Below are 27,178 nucleotides of genomic sequence, written 5' to 3'. Positions count from 1 at the left end.
CAGCACTGAACAACGACCAGACACAGTGGCATTGTCTGTCACTCAGAAGAAAGATCTTCCTCACACAGGAAGTTCAAAGCCAGTCTGGGATATGAGTCCTTGACTTAAGAAAGAAAAAAAAAAAAAAAAAAGACTAAAACCAATTCAGCTTCCCAATCAGCCAGTGATCCGCATTCTGCTCTGAGGTGTGTTTAAGATCAACGATTCCAAGAGCAAAGGGCCCAGATGCCCAATCAGCACTCTGATTATATACCCTCAATCTGAGAAAAAGGATCCCGCCACTAGGTTACAAGTATCCCTGGGCAGCTCCCATGTGGACACGCAGCTCAAGCGACCTACACATGGCCGGTTGTGCCTACAGACTGGACAGATGGTGTGGGGCCCCTCGGATGAGCGCCGGCCCGATGCCCTCGACGAAGCTGCTCCATTGATCGTAGTCCTCCTTCAGGTCTGAATGGGCACAAACAGGAAGGAGGGTTAGGTACACCCCTGTAGCGCCAGGGCCGCTTCCACGACGGGGCATCCTAGACAGAGGGCCACCTGGGGCACCAAAAGGACTGGAGGTGACAGCCTCCCAGGCAGCCTAGGAGGGAGACCCAGGAGTCAGGGCAGCTGGTCTACCCAGGCAGGCCTGGAGAGGCTGTGGAAGCATGGTGGCTTCCATTTGAGCCAAGTGGGAGGCAGAGTCATTGAGCAAGAGACAGACCAAGGGAAGAGGTGCTGGAGGTGTGTGATCTTCCAGGAGGGCAGGGGAGGGGCAGAGGAGGAAGAGGAGGCGTGAGTAGTTATCAGGAAGGAAGGAGGCGTTCACTGGGAAGGCAGCATCGCTGTGCTCTGGCGGCGGCGTGAGGAGCTGAGAGGGACTGCTGATCCACCTCTGGCCCATTTTAGTTCGGCGGTGACAAGGCACTGCAAGCTTCCTTTCTCTGTGAAGCCAGTTGGTGACGATACAGCGTCTTCACTCAGACTCTGCTTCTCTCTCCTCACCTGGGTTACCACCAGAGCCTCCATGCTAGCCACACTCTTGGTTCTCAACTCTCCGCCTCACGCATCCTCTACATGTAGCCAGACTGCAAGCCTGTCCAACCAGGCCATCCTCCTGTCTAGAACCTACCGCAGGCTCCTCCCAGACTGAGGAGTCAGATCCCAACCCGCTTCAGCAAACCTATGGCGGCTTCTGACTTCGGCCACTTCTCCACCTCCCCCTTCAACAGCTCCCTGTCCTGAGCTCAGGGTGTGTGGGAACTCCCCACACTAGCAGGCCTTCTGTCTTAGAAGACCCCTGGCCCTTCCCTCCCATGGCCCCTCTTCATCAGTCGAGACCAAAGCCAGAGTCGCCTTGTCTAGGCAGCTGCTTCCTGGCTGTGTTCTCCCTTCCCTCCGGTCAGCTCTATCCCCTGGGTCCTCCTGCGGTCAAAGACACGGTTGTATATCATGACACCATGGCACACCAACAAAGGGGCACGGGCTGGGGGGGCTGAACGCTGGCATTGCCACCAGAACCAGATAACCTTAAACAAATTACAGATTACTGACATTTTCTAAGTTTTAATATACATATATATATATTCATCTGAAAAAAATGAAGCTAATAAATTAAAAACAACAAAACTCCTGGAAAGGGCCATCTCCAGAATCAACCACGATAGATAACGAATCTAGAGTACTGAGTATGACAAGTACTGGTGACATCAGTGCCCTTGGCATAAGCAGACTAAATCCCCAGCAACCCTCCTCCAGTCAAGGACTCCAGCCTTCCACCTCCTCCTGGCCTCTCCCTTTGACTATCTCTGCTACTAAAGGGAGCTTGTCACAACATTGTGGACTCCCCTGTCACCTTCAACTTTTTTCTTTGAGACAGAGTCTTACTATGTAGTCCTAGTGACCTATAACTCACTCTGTAGACCAGGCTGGCCTCAAACTCACCGAGATCCGCCTGCCTCTGCCCCCTGAGTGCTGGGATTAAAGGTGTGCCGCCCTCACTCCTAGCATGCCCTGGCATCTTTAATCGTGGGCTCCTATAATGGCACGTGCCTAGGGGAAACAGGAGGTGTGGGCTGAGGACCAGGGAGCAGGAACCACTCAAGTCTTGGGAGGTGGGTCCAGGAGAAAAGGCATGTCTCTGTGAGCCCCCTGCAAGTAACTCAGGTTGGAGTAGTTCTCTGCTCATAATTTGCAAGGTGAAATGAACAAATACAAACAAAAATACAAATCTGGCTCAAAGCAGCAATGTGTTCTTAATAGAGCCAGCATATTTTAAACATAAGCACAATCCAAACTGAATGGGTTGCATACATTGGGGAAACATGCATGTATCCCGGCTATCCAGGGGAAGACCCATGTCCAGAGCACAGGGGGGAGAGTCCTGCTGGGCCAGGTGCTGGCCAGACCACGTCTAGTGTAGCGTGTTCCAGTCAGGGCACCTCTCTTTAATAGAGGCCCTGACAAACTGCACCCAAAGGAAGGCCATAATAGACTGCATGGGGGAATTGAACAGGGAACTACTGCAGGTCCCATGGCCATTAGCTTAATGAACAGAGGACATTAGAGGTGACCACAAATATCTAAAGAGCCGCCACATGCTACCTCAGGCTTCTATGGTCAGCTCTTGGGACAACCAGAGCAACTGTGTGTGTGTGTGTGTGTGTGTGTGTATGGGGGTGAGGTGTATGTGTGTGTGTGTATGTGTGTATGGGGGTGAGGTGTGTGTGTGTGTATGTGTGTGTATGTGTGTATGGGGGTGAGGTGTATGTGTGTGTGGTGGGATAAGGTATCAGATCTTGCTGTTAGGTTGGTCCCGGCAAGCCTGGCTGCCTCCTGATGAAAGGTGACTAGTGAGGGGTCAGCTTCCTGAGGCTCCTGGTACTTCCCGTCTATGCTGATGGTACTGGAAGGGACATGTGATCGTGAAAGCTCCAGGCTGGGGCTGGACAGTGACCCACAATGTGTTTTGGTAGGCAAGGATAAGTGGACAGAGCTAAGTCCCTCTCTTGGGATCTGGTGTTAAGAAATAATCATAGTAAATATATATAAAAGCAAATAAAATGAAGTCACTACTGCTGTGGGATGTATGGCAAATGTGTTGCTAATTAATCAATAAAACACTGATTGGCCGTTGGCTAGGCAGGAAGTACAGGCGGGGCAAGGAGGAGAATAAAGCTGGGAAGTGGAAGGCTGAGTCAGAGAGACACTGCCAGCCGCCACGATGAGAAACAGCTTGTGAAGATGCCGGTAAGCCACGAGCCATGTGGCAAGGTATAGATTAAAGGAAATGGATTAATTTAAGCTATAAGAACAGTTAGCAAGAAGCCTGCCACGGCCATACAGTTTGAAAGCAACATAAGTCTCTGTGTTTACTTGGTCGGGTCTGAGAGGCTGTGGGACTGGCGGGTGATAGAGATTTGTCCTGACTGTGGGCCAGGCAGGAAAACTCTAGCTACAAATGGCGTCCAACGTGGTGGCAAGAGTTTCCACCTAAAAACTGAGAAAAAAGATTCTAAAACGGAGCTAAAACCAGCTTCCTAATTGTCTCTCTCAAATGACCAGCAGCTGCCGGTTGGAGCTACTGGCGGGAATGAGGCCTCTGCAAGTGGCACATTAAGCTGCATGGTGGATTTAGACTTTGACAGTACAAAACAAAAAAAGAGGTTTCTGGGCTACATGCTGCTTGGATAAAAGCATAGACCCACGATAGCTCCCAGAGCTAGCGGTAAACGTAGCCATGTTGGGAAGCTGAGGTGGGCAGAGCCAGCAGCCACAGTTGCTGCAGTTTAAAGCAATAGATTCACAATAAGACAGATTCAGGTGTAATAGTTTACAATGTGTGTAAAAATGTACGTAGGCTTGAAAGAGAAAGAAAAAGGAATATATACAGTTATATAAAGAAAGTTTTTAAAAATAAAGTCTTTAAAGAGACAGTAAAGGTAGTATAAAAAATAAGCCATGTAAAAATGGATATTACACAGAGAATCTGGATTATGTTGTCTTTGGGACTTTTAACTGCAGAAAAACATTTGATCATAAAAGATGTTGAGTTAAATCAAAATGTATATTTTAAAGGTACCTTGACTTCAAAATTTGGATGTAAGGATATGTTACTTTGGAAAAGAGTCTCTGCTTTTGTTCCCACAGAAAGCCAAAGGCTATGGATTTGTTCAAGATTAAGATACATCAGGTTTGACCAGCCAAGACCCCCTGAAGGTCTCCAATGACACCATGGCCCAGATGATCCAACATCCAGAATGGTTTGAAGGCATCTGGCTCAGACGATACAGCCTTATGGACTATTCCATAATTCTAAAATTTTCTTTGTTTCCCCATAAGATACAGCGCCCCCTTCCAGCAGGAAGTAGTAAGAGAAGCTACGCCCAAATTCCCAAATTATATGTAATTTTACTTTGTTAAGGTTAAAAACCTTCCTTTTTGAAAAAAAAAAGGGGGAAGTGCTGTGGGATGTATGGCAAATGTGTTGCTAATTAATCAATAAAACACTGATTGGCCGTTGGCTAGGCAGGAAGTATAGGCGGGGCAAGGAGGAGAATAAAGCTGGGAAGTGGAAGGCTCAGTCAGAGAGACACTGCCAGCCGCCACGATGAGAAACAGCTTGTGAAGATGCCGGTAAGCCATGAGCCATGTGGCAAGGTATAGATTAAAGGAAATGGATTAATTTAAGCTATAAGAACAGTTAGCAAGAAGCCTGCCACGGCCATACAGTTTGAAAGCAACATAAGTCTCTGTGTTTACTTGGTCGGGTCTGAGAGGCTGTGGGACTGGCGGGTGATAGAGATTTGTCCTGACTGTGGGCCAGGCAGGAAAACTCTAGCTACACACTACCCCCAAAGTTTACCACCCCCAAATACATCTGTGAGCAGTGGGGGCTGAAGAGGAAAGCCGTGAACCCACACGAGAGAGAGATAACCAGGTGCCAGTGGTATAAACTAAGCCAGTTCTGAGGAAGTAGAGACTGACCAGACAGACACTTCAGGGCAGAAAAGAAGAGCACAGAAGAATGCAAGAGGCTGAAGAAGACAAGGAAACAGGAAGATACACACTGAGCCTGAGGGGCAGAGGAAAAAAACACCCCCACCCTGCAAATGACCTCGGCTCCCTTGACTGTCAGCCACTGGGCCCAGGTATACCTCAGAAACAAACTTCCAGTTTTTTTCCTTTTCTTCTTTTTCTTTTTCTTTTGTTTTGTTTTGTTTTGTTCTTTAGACAGGTTTTCTTTGTGTAGCACTGGCTGTCCTGGAACTCCACCTGCCTCTGCCTTCAAAATGCTAGGGCTAAAGGTGTGTGCCACCACTGCCCAGCTCACTTTTTCCCCCCCTTGAGGTAAACTAAAATTCTACTCTTTCAGGCCCAAAAAAGTTTGATTTGACTGTCAACTCCTTTTTGTAGTATTTGTGTGTGTGTGTGTGTGTGTGTGTGTGTGTATGTGTGCATGTGCACATGCCACAGTGAGTGTGTGCAGTCAGAAGACAACTCTGTGGAGTCAGTTCTCTCCTTCCACCTTTATGTGGGCTCCAAGGATTGAACTCAGGTCATCAGGCTAATGCCACAAGCACCATTTACCCACAGAGCCATCTCGCCAGCCCCTAGACAATCACTTCAAGCATCCTAATTCCCAGTGGAAAAGCCAGCTTGCTTGTCCATCAGAGAAGACACTGGGAAGAGAGAACACCAGGGACCTCAAAAGGCTCAGCCATTTAGCTGGTCTGTGACTTATAATATTGGTCATAATCCTTCCATGTTTGGTTTCTTTAAAAGAACTTCCATAAATTTTGCCCAATTATTATCATAAAGACCCCACAACGCACAGGTGATGGTAATTTGGGGGATCAAGGTGGTGGAGTAAAGAGAGGGACATGTGCTGTCACCGTGAGGAAGGCAGGGCTCAGAAAGGTGAGGTGACCAGGCCAAGGCCATTCTCTAGGAAGTCAGGGCCTAGATGGGCAGACCTTCAGTAAATGATTTTCTGTGCTGCTCTTCAGTCAGGCTTCCATTTGCCATGGATCTCCTGGGTCCTTGTCATGTCAGGACAGAACAGGGTGCTGCAAGAGACCCAGGGGACCCCACGTGTGCTCCACAAGCCCCAGCTGTCTCCTTACCAAGGTGCTTCTGCAGGAACGCCAATATGGCCCGCACCATAATCTCCTGACCTTCATAAGGGTCCAAGCTCCCACGGGAGTGATTGGAAAAGAATTTAGCAATCAGGTTGCCAGTCACGAAAGCAAAGTCAGTTTGACTCCGATGAACAGCTCCGCTAGAGAGAAAGAAAGAGTCGGTGGGAGGGTGGAGGCCAGGCACACGGGTGTGCCTGCTCTGTGCAAGGTGTTGCCCGTGTGTCTTGTTTAACTCTCCCAGCAACCTCGTCGGAGAAGTACTTTGTCATGTGATACTCTGAGGAGGAAAGAGGTGACACTGGACAGAGCTAGGATTTGAACCAAGGTGTGTCTGGCTGCATCTGGCTCAACATTTAGATCACCATGCCTGACAATACCAGGAAGGAGGGGGAGGGGGCCCACGGAGGCTCCCTAGTAAGACTTTACTCAAGGTCAGACAGTCTGAGCTTCCTTTGCCCAGCAAGGCTGCATAATAGGATGATTTGGCTAAAGGCATGGTTACCAGGTGTTTTGAAGGGTCTACACTTGGTACTTTATACCTCAACCTTGAAAGGGGAAGGTCTTTTGCCCCTCCCCTGGCTGATGTATAAAAAGTCCATCATGAATAAACTCGGGCGACTGGGTATTGACCCAGGACCCTCCTGAACTATTCTGTATCTCTGTCTTTTTCTTCGTCTACGTCTATATTTCTTCCTAATATTTCTCAATTCCTCACTCCTCCATTCAAGAACCCTTCAACAGGTCGGGGCTGGTCCCCAACAGGAGGGTGAACTTGGTAGAGGGGAGCTGGGAGAGAGAGGTAAGGTTCCCAGCACCTGCTGTTCCTGTTACGCCACAGCTTTTATCCAGTGACCCCAAGGCCCATGAAACACTTAACCTCACTGCCAGAACTGTGTCATATAGTCAACAGGGAGAGGAAACACCTGCTTTTAGTTAAATAATCACAGCAGAGGGGGCATAGAAAAATGGGTTGTAGATTAAGCCCTTTGGTTGTCATGCATCCATATATCCATCCATCCATCCTTCCTTCCATCCATCCATCTATCCATCCATCCACCCTTCCATCCATCCATCCATCCATCCATCCATCCATCCATCCTTCCTTCCTTCCTTCCATCCATCCATCTATCCATTCATTCATTCACCCATTCATCCATTTGTGGTAGTGAAGACTGACCCAGGGCCTTGCACATGCTTGGCAGAGACTGTGCTACTGCACTACTCCTCAGCCCTGTACACACATTTAATTCACAAGTGAAATCCTCACTGGACTCCCATTGATAAATTACTCACAACTCAAATGAATGTGGTATGGAAAATCTAAACGCTGAAATTCCTGTCTAGTATGTTGAAAAACACATTTTTAAAAATTAGATTTAGTCATTTATTTGTGTGTGTGTGTGTGCATGTAGTGTGTGTCTGTGAGTGTGTATCTGTGTGTGTGAGAGTGTGTGTGTGTGTGTGTATGGTACATGGTTGGAAGTCAGAGGACAACCTGCGAGAATCAGTTCTCTCCTCCCACTGTGTGGATTCTGGCGACAGAACTCCACATTCAGGCTTCATGGCAGGTTGCCTTTACCTGCTGGGCCACTTTGCCAGCCCAAAACTGGTTTTTAAAAAAAATGTATTATTTAAGGCACATGAAAAAAAATGTGTAGGATAAAAAATACACTGGATTCTTGAGTACTCAGCACTAGACTTAAAAAAATAACATACTGGGGTTGGAGAGGTGGCTCAGTGCTTACAAGCACTTGTCCTTGCAGAGGACCCAGGTTTGATTCCCAGCACCCCCATAGTGGCTCACAACAGTCTGTAACTCCATGTCTAAGAATCCAACACCCTCTTCTGGCCTCCATGGGCACCAGACTTACACATGTAGGAAGTCACTCATACACATAAAAAAATAAAATTAATAAATCTAAAAAACTAGAGGTGGGTTGAGACAGGGTCTCACTACGTAGCTCTGGCTATCCTGGAACTCACTCTGTAGACCAGGCTGGTCTCGAACTTGTGGATATCCACCTGCCTCTGCCTCCTGAGTGCTGGGATTAAAGGTGTGAGCCACCACATCCAGCTATAATTTTTTTTTTTAATTTATATTGCCTGTAGTTAAGTCCCCTTTGTGTGCCCTCTCCCTTCCCTACAGATCACAAGTGACCGGGTCTGACTGGCCTGGGGAGGCCTTCCTGCCGTCCTGTGCCTCAACGCTATGAAGTCAAAATGAAAGAGGGGCCGGGCCGGGATGGGCAGGAGAGGAAGCCACCAAGCTACCACCCGCAGCCACCGCTCGGGGGCTTGCACAGCATATGCTCAAGATGCTGCCTAGATGATTGCCAAGGTACATACCGTGTGGCCAGCTGGGTCTTCCTGAAGCAGGCACTGGTGCATAGGTGTGCGAGGCTTACCTGGGCAGGAGCAGCTCAGGCAGGTTTCAGGCCTGCCTGAGTTCCACAGGCCTCCCACATGGCCAGCAGTTTAAGATGTGAAAGCCTGCCGCTCTGGGGGAAACAGCTCCCACAGAAATACAGTGACCGCAGAGCAGTGAGAGGTGAAGAGAATGTGGTTTATCTGGCCAGCATCTAAGTGGGCTTGGTCTGGGTCTCATGTTGATACCCAGGTTGGCCTTGAACTTTCCATCCCCCTGCCTCAGCTTCCTATGTGCTGGGGTTACAAGCACGCATCGACAGGCTCAGCTTGCAGGAATGACTTTTAGAAGGAGGCCTATGTTAGGTTAACCTCCGTGAACTGGATATCCACGGAAATTCTACAACCCCCTCCTCAAACTGTCAAAACCTACTCTAGCCATAATCTTCAAAACACAGTAAAACTCCCACAGAAGGCCAGGGAGGTCTGGAATCCGCCCAGAGCCAACACACCCATCTTCCAGAAATTACTAAGTAAATCCTACCGTGCAGCTGCACAAACTGTTAATGAAATCTCTGTGGGTGGGGCCGAGCAGAGAAGACAGACATATGAAACCCTAGAGGAATTACGACATAGGGATTCTGGCAATATTCAGATGTTCTGTGAATATAGAGAAAGTTCTGGATAACCTAGAAGAAATGAAGGGAGTCCCAGCTGGCTAAAAGATGAACAGGACACTGGGGTTGTGCTTTGGGGCATACTTACAGGACAGTCACAATCCTGGACTGTTCATGCTGGGCACATATCTTCTTCATCAGGTTGATGCTTTCCACCGTCTGGAATTTCTCAGCATTGATGAAGAACACAGGACCCCGGGCCTTGGGGTAAAAGTCATGTTCCAGAGGGAACATCCAAGCATCCAGGGCCACAGCACACCTGGGATAAAGCAGACATTTGGAGCTGCCACTAAGGAACTCAGGCAAGAATACTTAGGGTGGAGGGGGACTGAATGGGACTCTTCTCTCCAATGGGCTGCGGACTCAGAAAGCCAAGGACTGGGTACTAGGACCCACACCCTCCTACTCTGATCTTACATAGGAGTCCCTTTACCTGTCCCCAAAGAGCCTTTTAGAATTTATACTCCCTCAGAGCAAGGGTCAGATGTCCTTCTCCGGATCTACCCTCAGGTGATGCACTCCAGTTCTGCAGAATGTCACCTCATTCATTAATCACTCAGTTCATCCAATATTCACTGTGTGGCTGCTGCAGCCTTAGCCTTCTGGATGCAGAGACCAATGAGAAAGGCCATACATCCCAGGAGCTCCCAGGACAGCAGGGGAGGAGAGCGAGAGACTTGGAAGGTATCCAAACTACAGGTCAGAGCTCTGATGCACAGCTGCTACATGAGCCCAGAGCCCACATGACAGAGAACCCTACAAACTTCCCTGGTACCAAGGGCAAAACTGTGGCACCATGAGACAGAGGCACACCCACTCCATCTTCTCCGTTTCGGCAGGGGATGGTCACCATCCACTGTAATGACAGGTACAACCAGAAAGCCTCTGATTCCCTTTCCCTGCTCTTGTACATCACTAAGGCTGGACCACTCAAGTGCATCTGACTCCATCCCTGCTCCCCAACCTCTGCCTCCCTCATGCAAACTCATCCTCTCTCAGTTCTGCTCTGACTCGGACCGCATCCACCTAGCCTTCAAGCTGTCTGCTACATCATACAGCAGCCAGGAAGCTTTTTAAAAATCTAAGATTGATTGTGTGCTGCTTAAAATCCTTTAATGGTGTTCTCATTTTATTTTATTTTATTTTATTTTATTTTATTTTATTTTATTTTATTTTATTTTGGTTTTTCGAGACAGGGTTTCTCTGTGTAGCTTTGCGCCTTTTCCTGGAACTCACTTGGTAGCCCAGGCTGGCCTCGAACTCACAGAGATCCACCTGGCTCTGCCTCCCGAGTGCTGGGATTAAAGGCGTGCGCCACCACCGCCCGGCTTTATTTTATTTTTTAAGACAGGGTCTAGTTTAGTCTTGCCTTGAACTCTGTGATCCTCCTGCCTCAGCCTCCAGAGCACAGAGATACGGGCATGTACATTACGTCTCTTGGCCTGTTTGTTTTCTTTATTGTACTTAAGTGCTAAGAATTTGCTGGTTGCTTTCCTCCCCCAACAACATAATCTCTCAAGTCAGACCTTGTTTTGCTGATCACTGAATCCCCAGCACATCAAACAGTGACCAGAACACGACCCTTGTATAACACATTTCTCCTGAATGAATGAATGAGTGAATGAGTTAGTGAGTGAATGAATGAATGGTGTGTGAAGCTTGATGACAAAAGCATCACCAGTACTCACCGAAACTGGACTTCCTGGGCCAGAGCAAGAACAGCTGTAGCTCCTCCAAATGAGTGTCCCATCACAGCCACCCGGCTCCTGTCGATGCTGTCCTGAGTGAGGGAGACAGAGAACTCAGCCGAGCAGACACTCATGGAGACGTAACTGTAAGAGAGTGAAGTGCGGGTACGACGCCAGCCAAAACTGCACCATTTGAGCCTCTGGCCGGGGCAGGATGGCATACCGCTGTGATCCTAGGTTAATTCTGAGACAGAATGATAGCAAGTTCAGGCCCAGCCTGGGCTATACAGTGAGACACTGTCACGATAAAAAACAAAACAAAACAAAACAAAAAACGAATCTCATTGGCACAGAGCATGTCTGGCACAAAAGAGCTGAGGGTTTAATACTCAGCACAGCAAAGAGAAGAAGAGGACTTTCTGTCGCCTGGAGAGCTGATCTCTGGCGTGAACGACCTTCAGGGGACTGTGTTTTTCATCTGGACTTTTTGTTTTTATTTTTTTCTTTTTTTTTTTTAATTTTTATTTTGCAATACAATTCAGTTCTACATATCTGCCATGGATTCCCTTGTTCTCCCCCCTCCCGCCCCCCTCACCTTCCCCCCAGCCCGACCCCCATTCCCATCTCCTCCAGGGCAAAGCCTTCCCCGCAGACTGACATCAACCTGGTAGACTCAGTCCAGGTAGGTCCAGTCCCCTCCTCCCGGGCTTTTTGTTTTTATTTTGAGACAGGGTCTCACTATGTATTTCTCACTGGCCTGTATAACTCACTCTGTAGACCAGGCTGGCCTCAAACTCACAGAGGCCTCTCCCTCTGCCTCCAAGTACTGGGATTAAAGGCGTGTGCCACCACACTGGTTCATCTTAACTTTTGGAATCCTTCTGCTAATACTACTACCTGCTGAGGGGAGGCATTCCAATGTCTGTGGGTACCCAAACAGACAGAAGTCGCCAGGCCACCACCAGCTCATCTAAAAGCATGCTGAGGAGCAGCCCCTTCATCCTCTACAGCAGCGCTTCTCAACCTGTGGGTTGGGACCATTCTGACAAACTTCTATCTCCAAAAACATTTACGATTCATAACAATAGCAAAACCACAGTTATGAGGTAGCAATGAAATCATTTTATGGCTGGGGGTCACCACAACACGAGGAACTGGATTCAAGGGTCATAGTGTTAGGAAGGTTGAGAACCGCTGGTCCCCAGTTCCTGCCTCACAAGTTCCTCGAGGTCACCGCAGAGCACACAGAGGGGGGCGCTGTGAACTGTTGCTGGCTCCGTTTGCTCTGGAGTGAGGATTGCTTATGCAGAAAGCAAGTCAGGCCCTACTTCCTCTGTGCATCTGTCCTGATTTTTATCCACAGCCCAGGGAGGGTTGGTGTGCTCTGACAGCTCCATAAGTGTCTATTTCGGGTTGTTCCCAGAAGCCTTCGGGGTATGGTTCTATAAAAAGGCACCGCCATGCCTGCTAAGGGGCTAGGGAAATCTCCCCAGGCTTCGTGTGCCACACTCTGTTCAGAAGCCCTGCTCTCCTCAACGTCTAGCCCAGGGTGGGCATCCCTTCTCCCTCTTGGCTGAGAGAAGCACCCAGGGGATGGGCGCTTTAGGTTTTAAAACAGAAGTGACTATTCATAAGCCTCCAAAATCAGGTTTGTAGAGAAGTCTCCCATCCAGTTTCCTTTCCACCAGCTCTCTGCTTCCTGCTCCCAACCGGTGACAGTTCTTCAGTGTCCTGGCAGAGCTGTCACTGAACAGACAAGTAAACAGGAGTGTGCATGCATCCCTCTCCCCACAGGCGCTCCTGCCGAGAGTGTCTGTGGAGCAGTATTAGTACAGAGCGGTTGCTGTCCTTCCCAATGGCTACTCTTGACATCACTTGGAAAGAGACAGCTGGCTGCTCACCAAATCTGTCCCCAGACACACAGCTAGACCATTTCTTTGCAGTTCCATGTGACAGTCCTAGCTAACAGCATGAGCAAAAGTCTAACTTCCAAATCTGGAAGTTTGGTTAAGAGCACTGGCTGCTCTTGCAGAGGACCTAGGTTCGATTCCCAGCACCCAGGTCAAGCTTCTCACAACTGCCTGTGACTCCAGCTCCAGGGGAATCCATACCTCTGGTCTCTGCAGGCACCATGCTTACGTGTACACATCCACATACAGATACACACACTAACATATAACTTAAAATAATAAAAATAATAAACCATATATATATTTAAAAGTCTAACTTCCAAGGACATCTATAAAAGCTCTTAGGTACTGCCCTGTCCTTGCCCTTCTGTTGGTCTAATGTATTAGCATACACCCATGCCCCTCTGTTGGCCTAGTGTATGGATTCCGGGGCTGCTCAGGCACAGGCCTGGGTTTCTAGCAACTACCTTTCTTGCTGGGAATCTGGTGAGAATGAAGGCCACACACGCAGAGGGAAACTGAGCCTACAGAAGGGATTTAAAAGTGCAGAGCTGACAGGTCTGAGGCCCTGGATCCCGTTATGGTAGCCTGAAGTCACTCGGTGCTCCTGGCGGCTGTATGAGCCAGCAAGACTGTGAGGAATGTGTAGCGCTGGGTCATCCCAACTGCTGCCATACCTTCAAGGTCATCAGGTCCAATCCACCGGGGAAGACATTGAGGACAGTCTTCCCAGCCGAGGCATCCTGCAGGATCCGCAGCACCCGCACACACTCTCTCACTCGCTGATGCACCTGAAACACAGCCGGTCTGCTGGAGCATCCCACAGCCACTCAGCAGGAGTGGGAGTCTGCCCACTGCATCTCAGCAAACCCTGCAGGCCCCTTGCAGCTCACACAGGCATGTCCAACAGCATCGAGAGCGGACCCAGGAGTTCAGCGTCCTCTTGCCCACCCGCAGGGCCATCAGAATGGCCACATCAGACGATGTTCATGAGATCATTTGCCAACAGAGCAGACTGTCGGTGTTCGTATTCTCAAACCCATGTACAGCAATCTGCTGCTTTTGTCTGCCACCCCTTCTCCCATTAACCCGGCCTTTTAAGGACTGCTCCTACCCCACCCTACCCCCAACAACCACACAGTGAATTTTTTGGTGGCAAAAAATTTTTTGCCTCTTCTCTGCAGGCTAGGAATCCTTTATAGGAATTTTCAAACTTGAGCTTGGCTCTGGGATGGAGGATCAGGGAACAACACGCAGAGCCTAGTGCTCTGCTGATGGCTAACTATCAGCAGTCAGAACTGGCAGGCTCTCAGAAAGAAAGCTAGCCTGCAGACGGGAGTCATGCAGAGATAGGGATGCACCTGTCCCCTCTGAGAGCAAGTTCCAGAGGTCTCACTTTCTATCTCCTACCCACGGGAGCCAATCAGCTCCCCGGCCACCTAAGCAGGCTCTCCGTCAACCTCAAGAGCCTTGTGATTCATACCTTACTCATTCCCACGGATGTGGTGAGCTCAGACCCACCATGCCGAGGCTTTTGAGAGAGAAAGTTGGCTAAAAGTTGCTTGTGGTTGACTGAAGGTCCATGTTAATGGCCTGGTCCCTATGGGGATGCTATTGGAAGGTGGAGTCTTTAGAAGCTGGGGTCCAGTGGGAGGTCTTTAAGTCATTGAAGACCTGTCCTGAAAAGGGGTGGTGGGATACCACTACCCTACCCTGCCTTCCCCGCCATATGGGACCCTCACCAGAGGCCCAAAGCAATAGGTCCATCTGACCTTGGCTGCCATATTGAGAACTAAGGACTAAAAACGCTGCTCTTGTGTAAGGTGATTATTTCAGGTATTTTGCTGGAGAGAGGAAAGATGACTAGAACCACGATATGCTGCAGAACCAGCCTGCCTCCATCTTAGGCTTAAAAGCCATCTTATAGTAAAGACAAACTGGGTTTATTCCTGTTTGTGATTAAACCTCTGTTTCTCAAGGACTGGGCTATGCCCTATCTATGACCTTCACTGCAAATGGTTCTGTACTGCCTGATCCAGGAAACGGCCATCGTGTCTTTGTTCCAAAAAGTTATTTATAACCATTCTGCAACCTTGTCTTTGCTTCAGAAGGTTAAATGGCCACCTGTGACACCTTGTTATGACTATGACTACCTTGGTATGCCCACCTTGAACCAAGTCTTTGTTTCAGAAGGGACTAACTTCTTACACCTATGTTCTGCTCCTATAACCCCAACTATCTTGAAATTGAGAAACTAGAAACCCCCTACCCGTGAGCTACAAAAGCCTTGTCTTCCTCACATCTAAGGCTAATCTCTTGAACCCTGCCTCAGGGGGAGGCAGCCCGTGTACAGGAATGAAAAAGCTTGCTTTAGTTAATGGCTTGCTTTAATTAATGGCTTGCTTTAGTTAACGGCTTGCTTTAATTAATGGCTTGCTTTAGTTAAAGCTTGTTTTAATCTGGCCATGATGATTTGGGTCAGTGGTCTTTCTCCTCCCATCTTTGGGATCAACCACGCCAGTGGGCATGAATCTACCTTGCCATTCTGATCATGGTACCGTGACTATGCCAACAGGCACAAGCCTACCTGGGGATTCCTAACGTGGAATTCCTTCTCCCCTTCTTTGATTCGACGGAAAGGGATCCATTCCTCCTCCAGGGATTCAGTGGGCTGGCTCTCTTGTGGGGTCTGCTTGCAGAAGTAGGTGGTCGAAGCTGACTGGTCCCTGAACCACACATACATTCAGAGAGAAAGCCAGAAGATGGCAGTGAGCTTATTTCTCCCCTTTACTCACACCTCCCTTCCAATCATGATACATGGGCTCTCTGCCTGGCTGGAAGGTAAGGAGACCAGGGGTATGTGAAGGAGAGCAGAAAAAAACTGGGGACAGGCCTGGGTTTGAGCCCAGAGTCAGCTGGGTCACTTTCGGCCAGCTATTGAACATCTTTGAACCTTGGTGTCCTACTCTCTTTTTTTTTTTTAAGATTTATTTATTTATTATGTACACAGTGTCCTGTCTGCACAACAGAAGAGGGCATGAGATCTCATTACAGATGGTTGTGAGTCACCATGTGGATGTTGGGAATTGAACTCAGGACCTCTGGAAGAGCAGCCAGTGCTCTTAACCGCTGAGCCATCTCTCCAGCCCGGTGTTCTACTCTTTAAATGGGTATCATAACTGCTTTGCATGGTTATTAGAAATAATACATGTAGCTCAGTGACAGAATGCTTGCTGTGTGGGTGGGTCTGATGCCCACAAACTAACAGAGCATAGCACGTCGATGGGGACTGGCCTCTGCCCTGGCTCTCCACAGGTATCCAGCTGACAGAGCATAGCGCATCGATGGGGACTGGCGTCGATGGGGACTGGCCTCTGCCCTGGCTCCCCACAGGTACCCAGCTGACTGCAGTTCACCGGGTGTCTCCCCACCTGTGCTCCACCACAGCCACCACAAAGCCACGTGAGGCCAGCTCCATGCTGAAGGCTGAGTACACCGCCCTGGAGAGTCACAGGGAGAAGAGATCAAAAACACGGCCACCCCAGGTCACCCACACTCCGCTAGTGGCCACCTCAAAAGCCTGGCTAGGTAGGTGTCATGGGTGGTCCTCCTCCAAGTACCTTCCCCAGACAGTGCAGCCCTCATCCCGGGGCTCTGGGGTCCTCCATGGTGTGTCTGCAAGTCAATCTTCAATCGGAGATGCCTTTCCACTCCACTGAATCAGCCTACCCCAACCCCAGCTAGATTCTGACTACACTAACGTATCTGTGTGTACACGTTCCTGTATGTTAACGTGTGTGTACACATGTGTGTGTGTCTGCATGTGGAGGCCATGTTGTCAGTGTCTTTGTCAACCACTTTCCACTTTCTTCTCATTATTATTATTATTATTAATAGTAGTAAGTATTATTATTAATAAGTAGTAGTAGCAGTAGCAGTAGCAGTAGCAGTAGTATTTTCAGACAGGGTTTCTCACTGAACCCAGAATTTATCAATTCCGAGACGAGCTGGCCAGAGAGTTCTAAGGAGCCTCTTGTCTCATCCACTCCTGAACTGGGATTACAGGTGTGTGTGACCACGGCCAGACTTTACCCGGGCTTGGGGATCAAACTCAAGCCATGCTTATACAGCAAGTACTTAACCCACTGAGCAGGGCCTCACTGCGTAGCCCAGGCTTGCCTGGAACTCTCTATGTATATAGACCAGGCTGGCCTTGAACTCACAGAGATCCGTCTGCCTCTGCCTCCTGAGTGCTGGGATTAAAAGCATGTGCCACAATGCTCAGCATAAATATTTTTTAAAACCACACAAGGGGTCAGGTGATGGTGGCGCACGCCTTTAATCCCAGCACTTGGGAGGCAGAGGCAGGCAGAACTCTGTAAGTTTGAGGCCGGCCTGGTCTACGAATTGAGTTCCGGGACAGCTAGGGCTGTTGCACATAGAAACTCTGTCTCGAAAAAAAACAAAACCCAAACCAAAAACAACAACAACAACAATAACAACAAAAAACCCCCCCCACACACAAGGGCTGGCAAAATGGCTTATCAGATAAAGGTTCTTGCCTCAGCAGCCTAGCAACCTGAATTTGATCCCCAGGATGCACATAATAGATGGAAGGAGAAAACTTACTTCACAAAGTTATTTTTTGCCTTCCACAAATGAGTCCACAAATACCATTTATGATGATAATAAATTTTAAGCACACACACAAATCAAAAGTAATTTTAAAATTTCAAGTAGTCATGTTTTTTAAGTTTAAAAGGGGCACTGGGGTGGCTGGAGAGCTGGCTCAGCAGCTAAGAGCACTGGCTGAACTTCTGGAGAACTCAGGTTTGACTCCCGGCATGCACACTGTGACTTGCAACCACCTGTAACTCCAGTTACAGGGGACCTGGCACCCTCTTCTGGCCTCCCCAGGCATTGCATGCATGTGATAGACATGCAAGCAAAACACCTATACACATTTAAAAAGAAAAAAAAGGAGGGGGCCGTAGCTCAGTGATAGAACACTTGCCTAGCATGCACAGGGCATGGGGTTCAATTCCCAGGACTGCAAAAAACAAACAAAAAGGGTTTTTTTTTTTTTTTTAGCCAGTTGTAATAGTATATAAGTATAATCCCAGAACTTAGAAGGCAAAGGCAAGAATATCAGGAGTTCAAAGTTATCCTTAGTTACATAGTAAATATAAAGCTAGCCTATGCTACATGAGTTGCTGTCAAAAAAGGAAGGAAGGAAGGAAGGAAGGAAGGAAGGAAGGAAGGAAGGAAGGAAATCAGGCAGGCAGGAAGGGCGGCCAGACATGCTAGTGCACACCAGACATGCTAGTGCACACCAGACATGCTAGTGCACACCAGACATGCTAGTGCACATTTGCTATCGTATCACTTGAGACATGAAGGTGGGATCAGGAGTTCACAGCTAGCCTTGTCTATGCATCAAGATCTTGTCTCAAAACAAGAAGAAACAGAGCTGAAGAGACGGCTCAGCTGTTAAGAGCACTTGCTACTCCAACTGCCTATCACTCCAGATCCAAGGCGTCTGGAGCCCTCTCTTCTAGCCCCAGGGGACACTTGCACACAAGTGCACATACACACATGCAGACACACATAACTAAAAAAATCTTTAATCTTTTTTTAAGTAAAAAAAAAAAAGACAGACAGGCAGTGGTAGCACACGCCTTTAATCCCAGTACTCAGGAGGCAGAGGCAAGAAGATCTCTGTGAGTTCAAAGCTAGCCTGGTCTAAGTGAGTTCCAGGACAGTCAAGGCTACACAGAGAAACCATGTCTCAAAAAATCAAAACCAAAAAAAAAAAAAAAAATCAAAACCAAAACAAAACTAACAACAAAAAAGTAAAAAGAAGCAAATTAACTTTATTGATATACTTTATTTAAGCTGTAATAGCCTAGTATACTTTTATACCTTATTTAACCTATTGTAATCTATTGAAATGTTATTGTATTCTTTTACTCCCATGCAGTCTTTGTACTCTGGTGTATATTTCACACCTGAAGCATGTCTCAATGTTGACCAACCATATTCTAAGCCTTAAAGAGCCACACGGAGCTGACTGCTTATGGACCAAACAATTCTGACAAATGAGATGTAGTTAGCTGTATTAAATAGAGCTATCCAGGAGATTTTCTTTTAAAAGCAGAGTGCTCCTTTATATTGCCTGGGATGCAGACATAATGACTGGAACAAAAGCAGCCACCATAGGCCATGAGACAACTTTATCATGGAAACTATACACAGCAGAGCAAGATCATAAAAGTCTAGTTCTCTGTTACATTCATGCAATGTAACATCAACCCTAATTGTCTATCTCTGACTCCCCTCCTCCCTTTCTTTCCTGTTTTGATGCGGGATTTTATGTAGTCCAGGCTGGTCTCAAACTCTCTATTCGGCAAAAGATGACCTGGAACTCCTGATCCTCCAGCTTCTAGCTTCTAAGTGGTGGGTTACCAGCAGGTGCCCTGTGCCCGCCCTTCTAACTTGCTTTAACTGAGAGAGAAATAAAGAAGTTTGTTTGTGGGTGGGTGCTGTTGTCTTCTTTTGTTGCCCATGCCACGTTTACACTCATGATGCTCCTGTCTCGGCCTCTCGGGGGCTGAGTATGCATGCACCGCGAGCCCAGGGAAGGAATGGATTTGATCATGTTTCAGTCACTCATGTCCGCTGTTGTCTGTTAAATACCTTTGTAACTGAGGTTTCCTGCCAGGGTTTCCCAGGTTTCCAGAGAGGCAGTGAACTGGATGAGCGCCTCCTGATCCCTTTCCGGTGTGTGCTGTGTAATGCAGACCAGCTGCTGCTTGCTACCCAGGGCCCAGTCACTCCTATCTGCCTACTTCAGAGGGCTGTGTGGGGACCACAGGGAGCAATGGCGTTCTGGAGGCCAGTTAGGTGGTATTTACTTACACATGCTCTTCCTTGGGATGGAAAGCTACCCATCAGTGAACAAGGAAAGAATTTCAAGGTGAGATGAACCAGAGAAACTAAAAAAGAGACTGTCCCTTGACCCTCCTTCCATCTTCTTTTTGGAATTTCACTCATGGTTAATGAAGGATGTTTCTACAGGCTCACTCCGGTCTACTGAAGAATGACATCCCAATGGAGCGTCCTAGTCAAAGGGCCACCTCCACATCACACACTCACGGCTCTCTCCAGCAGAGCTATGGGTCGGGAGGGAGTGTTTCCTAGTTCCTTCTCTCTGACAGGCTAACACACACACACACACACACACACACACACACCAGCCTTGAAGGCTAGGACTGTCTACTCACAACAGGCTCACTCTCAGTTTACTACAAAAGAAACCAGCACAGAAAACCACACACTTACCTCCGCAGCCTTATCTTCACACCTACTCTCCGCTTCCGGCCACCGGCTAGTTATGTTTGTCTGTATACCAGCTCCTCTAGTGTGGGTGCCTTCCTGAATGTGTGTATGTCTGGATTTCCCACCTTCCTTTTGTGCCAGAGGGCCAGCATCCAACAGGTGCTTAAGAGAGGTTGGCTGAATGAATGGAAATCCAGCAAAACAGCCCTCTGTTCCTTTCGTAATGAGTATTTACTGGGAAACTATGACTTCCAGACACTGTCATACACAGTGAGGGCACAGAAGACAGGCGTGGTGTCTGTCTTCACAGGGGCTACAGTCTAGCAGGAAAGACAGACACTGGAACATAATTACACAAGTGATAAATGCACTGTGGGGCTGTCTCAGCAACCAAGAGAGACCACTGCTCCTGCAGAGGACCCAGATTCCCAGCACCCACATTTGGGAGGCTCACAAGCACCTGTAATTCCAGCTCCAGAGGATCTGAAGCTTTCAGTCTTCCTCAGGCACCTATGTTCAGGTACACAAACGCACACACACATGCATGCACACATAATTAAAACTAGAACAAATAATTTTTAAAATATGCTGCAATTATGTTAAGTACTGAGAAGTAAATAGCACTTGAAAACTCAGCCTCATAGAGGAGTCAGGATGGGCACACTTAGAAAGGACACACATAACATGTGTGCAATGCACACCTCTAGTTCAATATTTGAAAATTTAAAAACAGAATTAAGTTCAAAAAGCTACTAAAATGTTTCATTTAGGGCCTGGAGAGATGGCTCAGTGGTTGAGATCACTGTCTGTTCTTCCAGAGGACCCGAGTTTGATTCCCAGCACCCACATGGTGACTCACAACCATTTGTAACTCCAGTCCCAGGGAATCTGACACTCTCTTAAAAAAGGAAAGAAAAGAAAATGTTTCATTTAGAAGAACATTCATTCACTCAACAAATATTTATTGAGACCTCAATCTGCCAGGCACTCTTCAAGGCACTGGACTAGCAAGGTTGGATTTAGGCTTCTTCGGTTGTGAGACAGGGTATCACCACACGTCACACACTGGCCTGAATTCAAGACCCTCCAGCTCCTGCCTTCCAGAAGGACCAATGTTAGCCACTACACACTACTAGCTTGAAAACAGATCTCCTTGTTATCATGTGGACAAGAGGTGGAGGGTTGGTAGCTTCTGAGATATGTGGCACTCTGGGATATAAACCAGATATATATATATATATATATATCTATATTTCATGTATGAACAGACAGAGATGGCACTAATAAACTTAAGTGAGAGCAAGCAGGCTACATCACAAGATATATAACACCCCATAGTGTAGACAGAAAAAACCATGGGAGCAATCCTGACTGTATACTGAATTATGAAGTTGAAGCCCTGTGACAATGAGACATGTCTGCTTCTGGCAGCACCAATCTACTTCAGAAAAGATGGGCATCAAAGAAACTTCATATGGAGTTTATTTTCTTTGTCGCAAAAGTTAGCCACTGGGCAATAAACTGCCCTTGCTTCAACTGATGACAGAATGCTGTCCAAATTGGACAAGCATGCTGTGGGATGTTCTGTATGGCAAATGTGTTGCTCTGATTGGTTAGTAAATAAAACACTGACTGGCCAGTAGTCAGGCGGAAGAGAGTATAGGCGGGACAAGGAGGAGAAGAATTCTGGGAAGTGGAAGGCTGAGTCAGAGACACTGCCAGCTGCCGCCATGACAAGCAGCATGTGAAGATGCCGGTAAGCCACAAGCCACATGGCAAGGTATAGATTTATAGAAATGGATTAATTTAAGATATAAGAACAGTTAGCAAGAAGCCTGGCATGGCCATACAGTTTGTAACCAATATAAGTCTCTGTGTTTACTTGGTTGGGTCTGAGCGGCTGTGGGACTGGCAGGTGAGAGAGATTTGTCCTGACTGTGGGCCAGGCAGGAAAACTCTAGCTACACAAGCAGGACACAAAAGAAAGTGACTATTGAACTTTGCCAAGACAAGGCAGGACAGTCCTTCAAAAATTCTGCTTCACAGAAAATTCTGTCAGATATTCTAGGCCTGTATGCCAAAGACGGATACCCCAACGTTACAGAGGAACCTTGAGTAACTGTCCAGGCAGCCAGCTGTTTCTATCACTTTTTATTTTTGGAAGTTGTTTGTTCTACACTTCCTGTTTACTCAGGTAATATTATAACCTTCTCAGGTCTTTGATGGAGTTGAAGACTAGATAGTTATCTAGTTTTCTTTGTTACCAGACTCAGAAAAGAAACTCACTAAAGAGGTGTAAAGTGTATAAGGTTGAGAGACATAAAAAGACAGTTTTGGGTTGGTAATGCAAGTTAGGATAGAAAGTGAATTAGGTACAAAACTTTGGACTCACCAAGATGGGATAGATAATGGAGTATTTTCTATGAATGTATCATATGCTAATGGGCTAGACATTGCTAATGTAATTATTGCCTGTATATATCTGTATATAGTTATTATACTTAATTATATATAGTTTTTCTATGTTAGTTAAAACCTTCACTTTTGTTTAGACAAAAAGGGGGAAATGTTGTATTATATTTTGTTTGTGTTCTGACACATAAAGCTTGCCTGGAGATCAGAGGGTGAAGCTACCTACTAGTTAATCATAGAGGCCAGACAGTGGTGGCACACATCTTTAATCCCAGCACTTGGGAGGAGGAAACAGGAAGATCAGGAGTTCAAGGCTACCCTGGGCTACATGAGATTGATCCAGTCTAAAAGAGAAACAGAGCCCGGTAGTGGTGCATGCCTTTAATCCCAGCACTAGGTAGGATCAGGCCTTTAATCCCAGCACTTGGGAGGATCAAGCCTTTAATTCCAGCATTTGGGAGGCTCATACCTTTAATCCCAGCATCAGGAGGTGGAGACAGGAATATAAGGTGGGCGGAGATAGGATCTCGGCTCCATTCAGTCTGAAGAGTTGTAGAGCCAGGTTCCCACCCCACCCCTCATTCGGTCTGAAGATTTATAGATTTGTAGAGGTAAGAAGTTTCTAGTGGCTGCTGCTCTGCTTCTCTGATCTTTCAGCTTTCACCCTCAATATCTGACTCCTGACTCCGGGTTTTGATTGCTAAGACTAATTAGGATCATGCTTCAAAGCCCAATGTCTGGAGTTAGAGATTATGAAATTTATCATCACCACATCCCTCCACACAACTCAAGGGACAGAATGGCAGGACTGTGCACCTAGTAGGCACCAGTCCAACTAAAACCTCATAAACCACCACGTGGGAGCCACATCCTCAGTTGGCAGATGTTAAAATCTAGGCTCAGAGAGTTACAACTTTCCCTAGCCCACATGGGACACAAGTGCCATGGGCAGGGTTTGCAGTTAGGCTCCGCAGGCTAGCATATCCCCAAATGACCAAAAATTAATTGAAGATCAAAGGCAGGATGAGTCCAAGGTGTTTCTGACAGTGCTTTGCCCAAGCTGCAACTGGAAACTTTTCTGCCACCTTGGGTTCTGCATGCACACGTGTACCGTGCACTACGCCATGCCACCGTGCCTAGTCACCTGGACACAGATCGGACACTACTGCATGTTGCAAACTGTAGTGTTTTTACTGTACAAAGATCCCTGCTCTTCATGGCTTAGTTACAGAAAACGAAGACTATCCATGTTCCCCACCGTCATTCCTCCATGTGTAAGTATCAAGTTCTTCTATTTTTTTTTTTTATTGTATTGTATTAGAATGTTGGATTTTTAAAGATTGGCACCTGAGGTGGCTGGAGAGATGGCTCAGTGGTTGAGAGCACTGGCTGCTCTTATAGAAGACCCGAGTTTGATTCCCAGCACCCACATCAGGTGCCTCACAGCTGTCTGTAACTTCAGCTCCACAAGATCTGACACCTTTGGCCTCCGTGAGCACCTGCACTCACATGAGCACACACACAATCCATACACATAATTAAAAAGAATAAAAATACATCTTAAAAAAAAAGACTGGTGTCTGGGTTGCTAACTTGAGTTACACACACACACACATGTTAAATGGATCTTGGCTTGGGATTAAGACAGAATTTCCAATTTCTGAAATGGCCCTAAACATAACTTCTGCCATTTTGTACTATGTATTTATACAATGCAGCATTCTCAGCATCAATGTTCATAAAACCAAAGCTCAGTGAATTGTGAAAAACACTGAAGACACTTTAGGTCTTACGGCCTCAAACATTCAGTCTAGAGTCAATCCCTTATACAAAAATTAACAAGTTCATCCATCTCACTAGTATGCGAATTTGCTTTTGCTTCTAATGAGTGGTAAAATGATATTGCATACCAAATCATTACTTTAAAATCAATTTCTTTATGGTTTCTCACCAGCAAATGCTTGACTCGTATGCCTATTTTATATAATTTGAGAGTGGGCAAGTCACAAGTGGAAAACCTTACGAAGCCCTGGTCTCGGGGAGGAGGGCCCAGCGCTACGCCAAGGGCCGGATGGGAGTAAAACGGAAGTAGGTGAAACATCTGCTATTCCACCCTCTGAGACTACACTGAGACACAAGCTCTCACAATACAAGGGCTAGGCAAAGTCCAGGGACAGGGCTCTTACCTGAAGCCTCCCAGGCCATGGGACAAGATGATCAAGGGGTATCCAGATTCCTTTGTCTTAAAGGGGCCATTCCAGCTAACAGGCAAGCGACAAGATCCTGGCAGAGACACAGGCTGTAGCATCTCTGGCTGCCCTGAACTGTGATTCCAAGGGCAGCCTGGGTACAGGCAGGGGTGGGCATTTGGGGTCCTCCCCTCTCCAGAACCACCAGGAAAAAAAAAATTCCAAAAAAGCAGTACTGAAGAAATCTGGAGCAGATGTGTGAGGTGCCAAGGCCGTGGGGAACACCTGGGGTGGGGACTTGGGATTGGGGAGGGAGAACAGCCCCAGAGGGCAAGCTGCAGGATTATGGGTGCTCCCTGAGAACCAAGAATGTCCGATACAGCTGCTGGGGTGGTGGTGGAGCATATGGCTAGTGGGATGTGGTTCAGTGATAAGTAGTAGGGTGCTGGCCCTGGTTTGATCCCCAGTACTGGGAAGGGGGGCAGTGATCTATAGAGTGGGTGAAAATGCATGCTAGATTTAGGAATCACAGCCATGCCCCCATCTCATGCCCAAACACTGCACTATCTGGCACCACAGCCCTACAAAAGCTGGCAGGCGAGCAGGCAAGTGACTTGCCTAAGTCCCAGTAAATTACAAAGCCTGGACCAAAAGCCATGACCCAAATTCTCACACATTCAATTCTCTCCCATCTCTCCATACCAAGGACTGGACTGTACAAGTTAAAAATGACTGTGTCTGCCTGGGTTTCTCCTGGGGACATAAACAGGCCACTGGGAAGACACCCAGGCCAGGCCAGACTTACCCATCCCCAGGTTGAAGAGCGACCCCACCCAGCGCTTGTTATACTGCAGGTAGTCAGCCAGGCCCAAGCAGTACTCATAGCGGGGAATCCACAGGGGCTGCTCACACGTCTCTGATGCTTGGCAGGGGTAGAAGAGTCGGAAGAGGCTCCCCTGGGGAAAAGCAGAGAGCAGCTGCTGGGCCAGAAGCCTAGGCACTGTGAGTCAGCAGGCGTCAGGGCACCAGCTGGTCACAGCGAAGGGCATCAAAGGCTTCTCAAATCCAGAAACAACTTCGTTGTTAGCATATAGAACATATAGCTTATGTTCTTCCAGTCATCAAGCTGCATTTTGAATTACATCCTGGGACAGCACCGCACCAGAACATGGCGAGTTCGTGGGCCCAGGCTTGGTGCGGACAGGGGAAGTGGATTTGCTCTTAGGTTGAACAGGGTGGCAGTGGTGGGTCATCCAAGCTACTCTTCCAGGTTGCCTCTCAGGAGGCAGCAGGATGCTTGGTCACAGGGGAGCAGGAGAGGGGTTACCAGGAAGTAGGTGTCTCTCACAGGACAGAGGTGAGTCCAACCATTAGGAACAAAAACCTAAGAACCTGCAGGGCCATGGTGGCACATGCCTGGGGTCCTGGAGATGGGAGGATCGGGGGCTCATTTATGGTTATCCTTGGCTACATTTCTATTTGGAGGCCAGCCTGAGCTACATGAGAAACCTGTCTCAAAAAATGTTTAAAAAGGAGGAGGAGGAGGAGGAAACAAAGAAAAAGAAAAGCCTAGAAACTGCCAGAAGGTTCCAAAGGTGGGAAACAAACGGAAGCAGGAGATGAAGACACCAGCCTCCCACCCAAGGCGCAGCAGTCATGACAGTGTGCGTGGCCCCCTGTGCTCCCTCCCACTCCCCTACACCAGGATGAGATCAAAAACTTTTCCAGGAGCAGATGCCCATACTCAAGACAGGAGGAAGGGTCTGCGAGCTGCCTTTGAAGCCAGGCACCTCTTCCTTGCTGGTGAAAGAACTGAGTTTTTCTGTCAATTGGAAAGGTTCTAATGTTTTGAAAGAGGATTTTTTTTTTTTTTAAAAAGGCAGGTAGACAGGCCTAAGGGCTGATAACCAAATCCAGCCCAGCTCCCCAGAACTGCACACTTGGACCAATAGTGGCGAAGTCCCCACATGGGCAGAAGTCATGGAGTAGCGCAGGGGCGGAGCTTGGGACACCTACCTCAAGACTCTGACCCTCCATCACATCTGTGCAGCCGACATGGTGGGGTCCCGAGATGGGTGGAAAGCACATGGACTGGCCACTCCCCATCTCATCACCAGCTGGACTACAGCCTGGGTGTCCTGAACTTGAGGGCTGGAAGGAGAGCACAGAACAGCCTCTTGCTGGTCTCTTCTCTGCCTGGGGCTTCTCTAGGTCATGTGCTAACCCTGCCCACTTCCTGACATCCTTATCACCCCGGCCTTCCTGCCAGCTACTCAATAAACCACATGCATCATTTACGCTTGCTATTTGCCAACGTTTACAGGCCGGCTTTTTGGTTGTAGTTTTTGTGGTGGTGGGATCGAACCCAGGGCCTTGCACATGCTAGCAAGTGCTCCATTCCCAGCCCTAGGGACCACAGTCTTCATTTTCTTTGGTGGGGTGAGGAGATGGTAGTGATGAGCGAATCCTCAGTACCCA

The 27,178-nt window shown here is 47.8% G+C and overlaps 1 protein-coding gene across 1 annotated transcript; it reads right to left on the bottom strand.

Moving 5' to 3' along the window:
• Positions 1-116: 116 nt before the first annotated feature.
• On the bottom strand, positions 117-26,846 carry Pafah2 (platelet activating factor acetylhydrolase 2). Its single transcript, XM_059255156.1, has 10 exons — positions 26,717-26,846; positions 25,506-25,656; positions 24,698-24,794; positions 16,193-16,261; positions 15,349-15,487; positions 13,439-13,552; positions 10,852-10,943; positions 9,252-9,422; positions 6,108-6,262; positions 117-450 (listed from the first exon to the last, which is right to left on the bottom strand). Exons 1-10 carry the CDS (start codon positions 26,804-26,806, stop codon positions 356-358), a joined length of 1,173 nt encoding a protein of 390 aa, XP_059111139.1. The 5' UTR covers positions 26,807-26,846; the 3' UTR covers positions 117-355.
• Positions 26,847-27,178: the final 332 nt, after the last annotated feature.

Source organism: Peromyscus eremicus, chromosome 2 (genome assembly GCF_949786415.1).
Source record: "Peromyscus eremicus chromosome 2, PerEre_H2_v1, whole genome shotgun sequence".
NCBI classification, from domain to species: domain Eukaryota; kingdom Metazoa; phylum Chordata; class Mammalia; order Rodentia; family Cricetidae; genus Peromyscus; species Peromyscus eremicus.
Note: the sequence above shows the minus strand (reverse complement) of the source record. Positions and strands in the feature narration are given on the sequence as shown.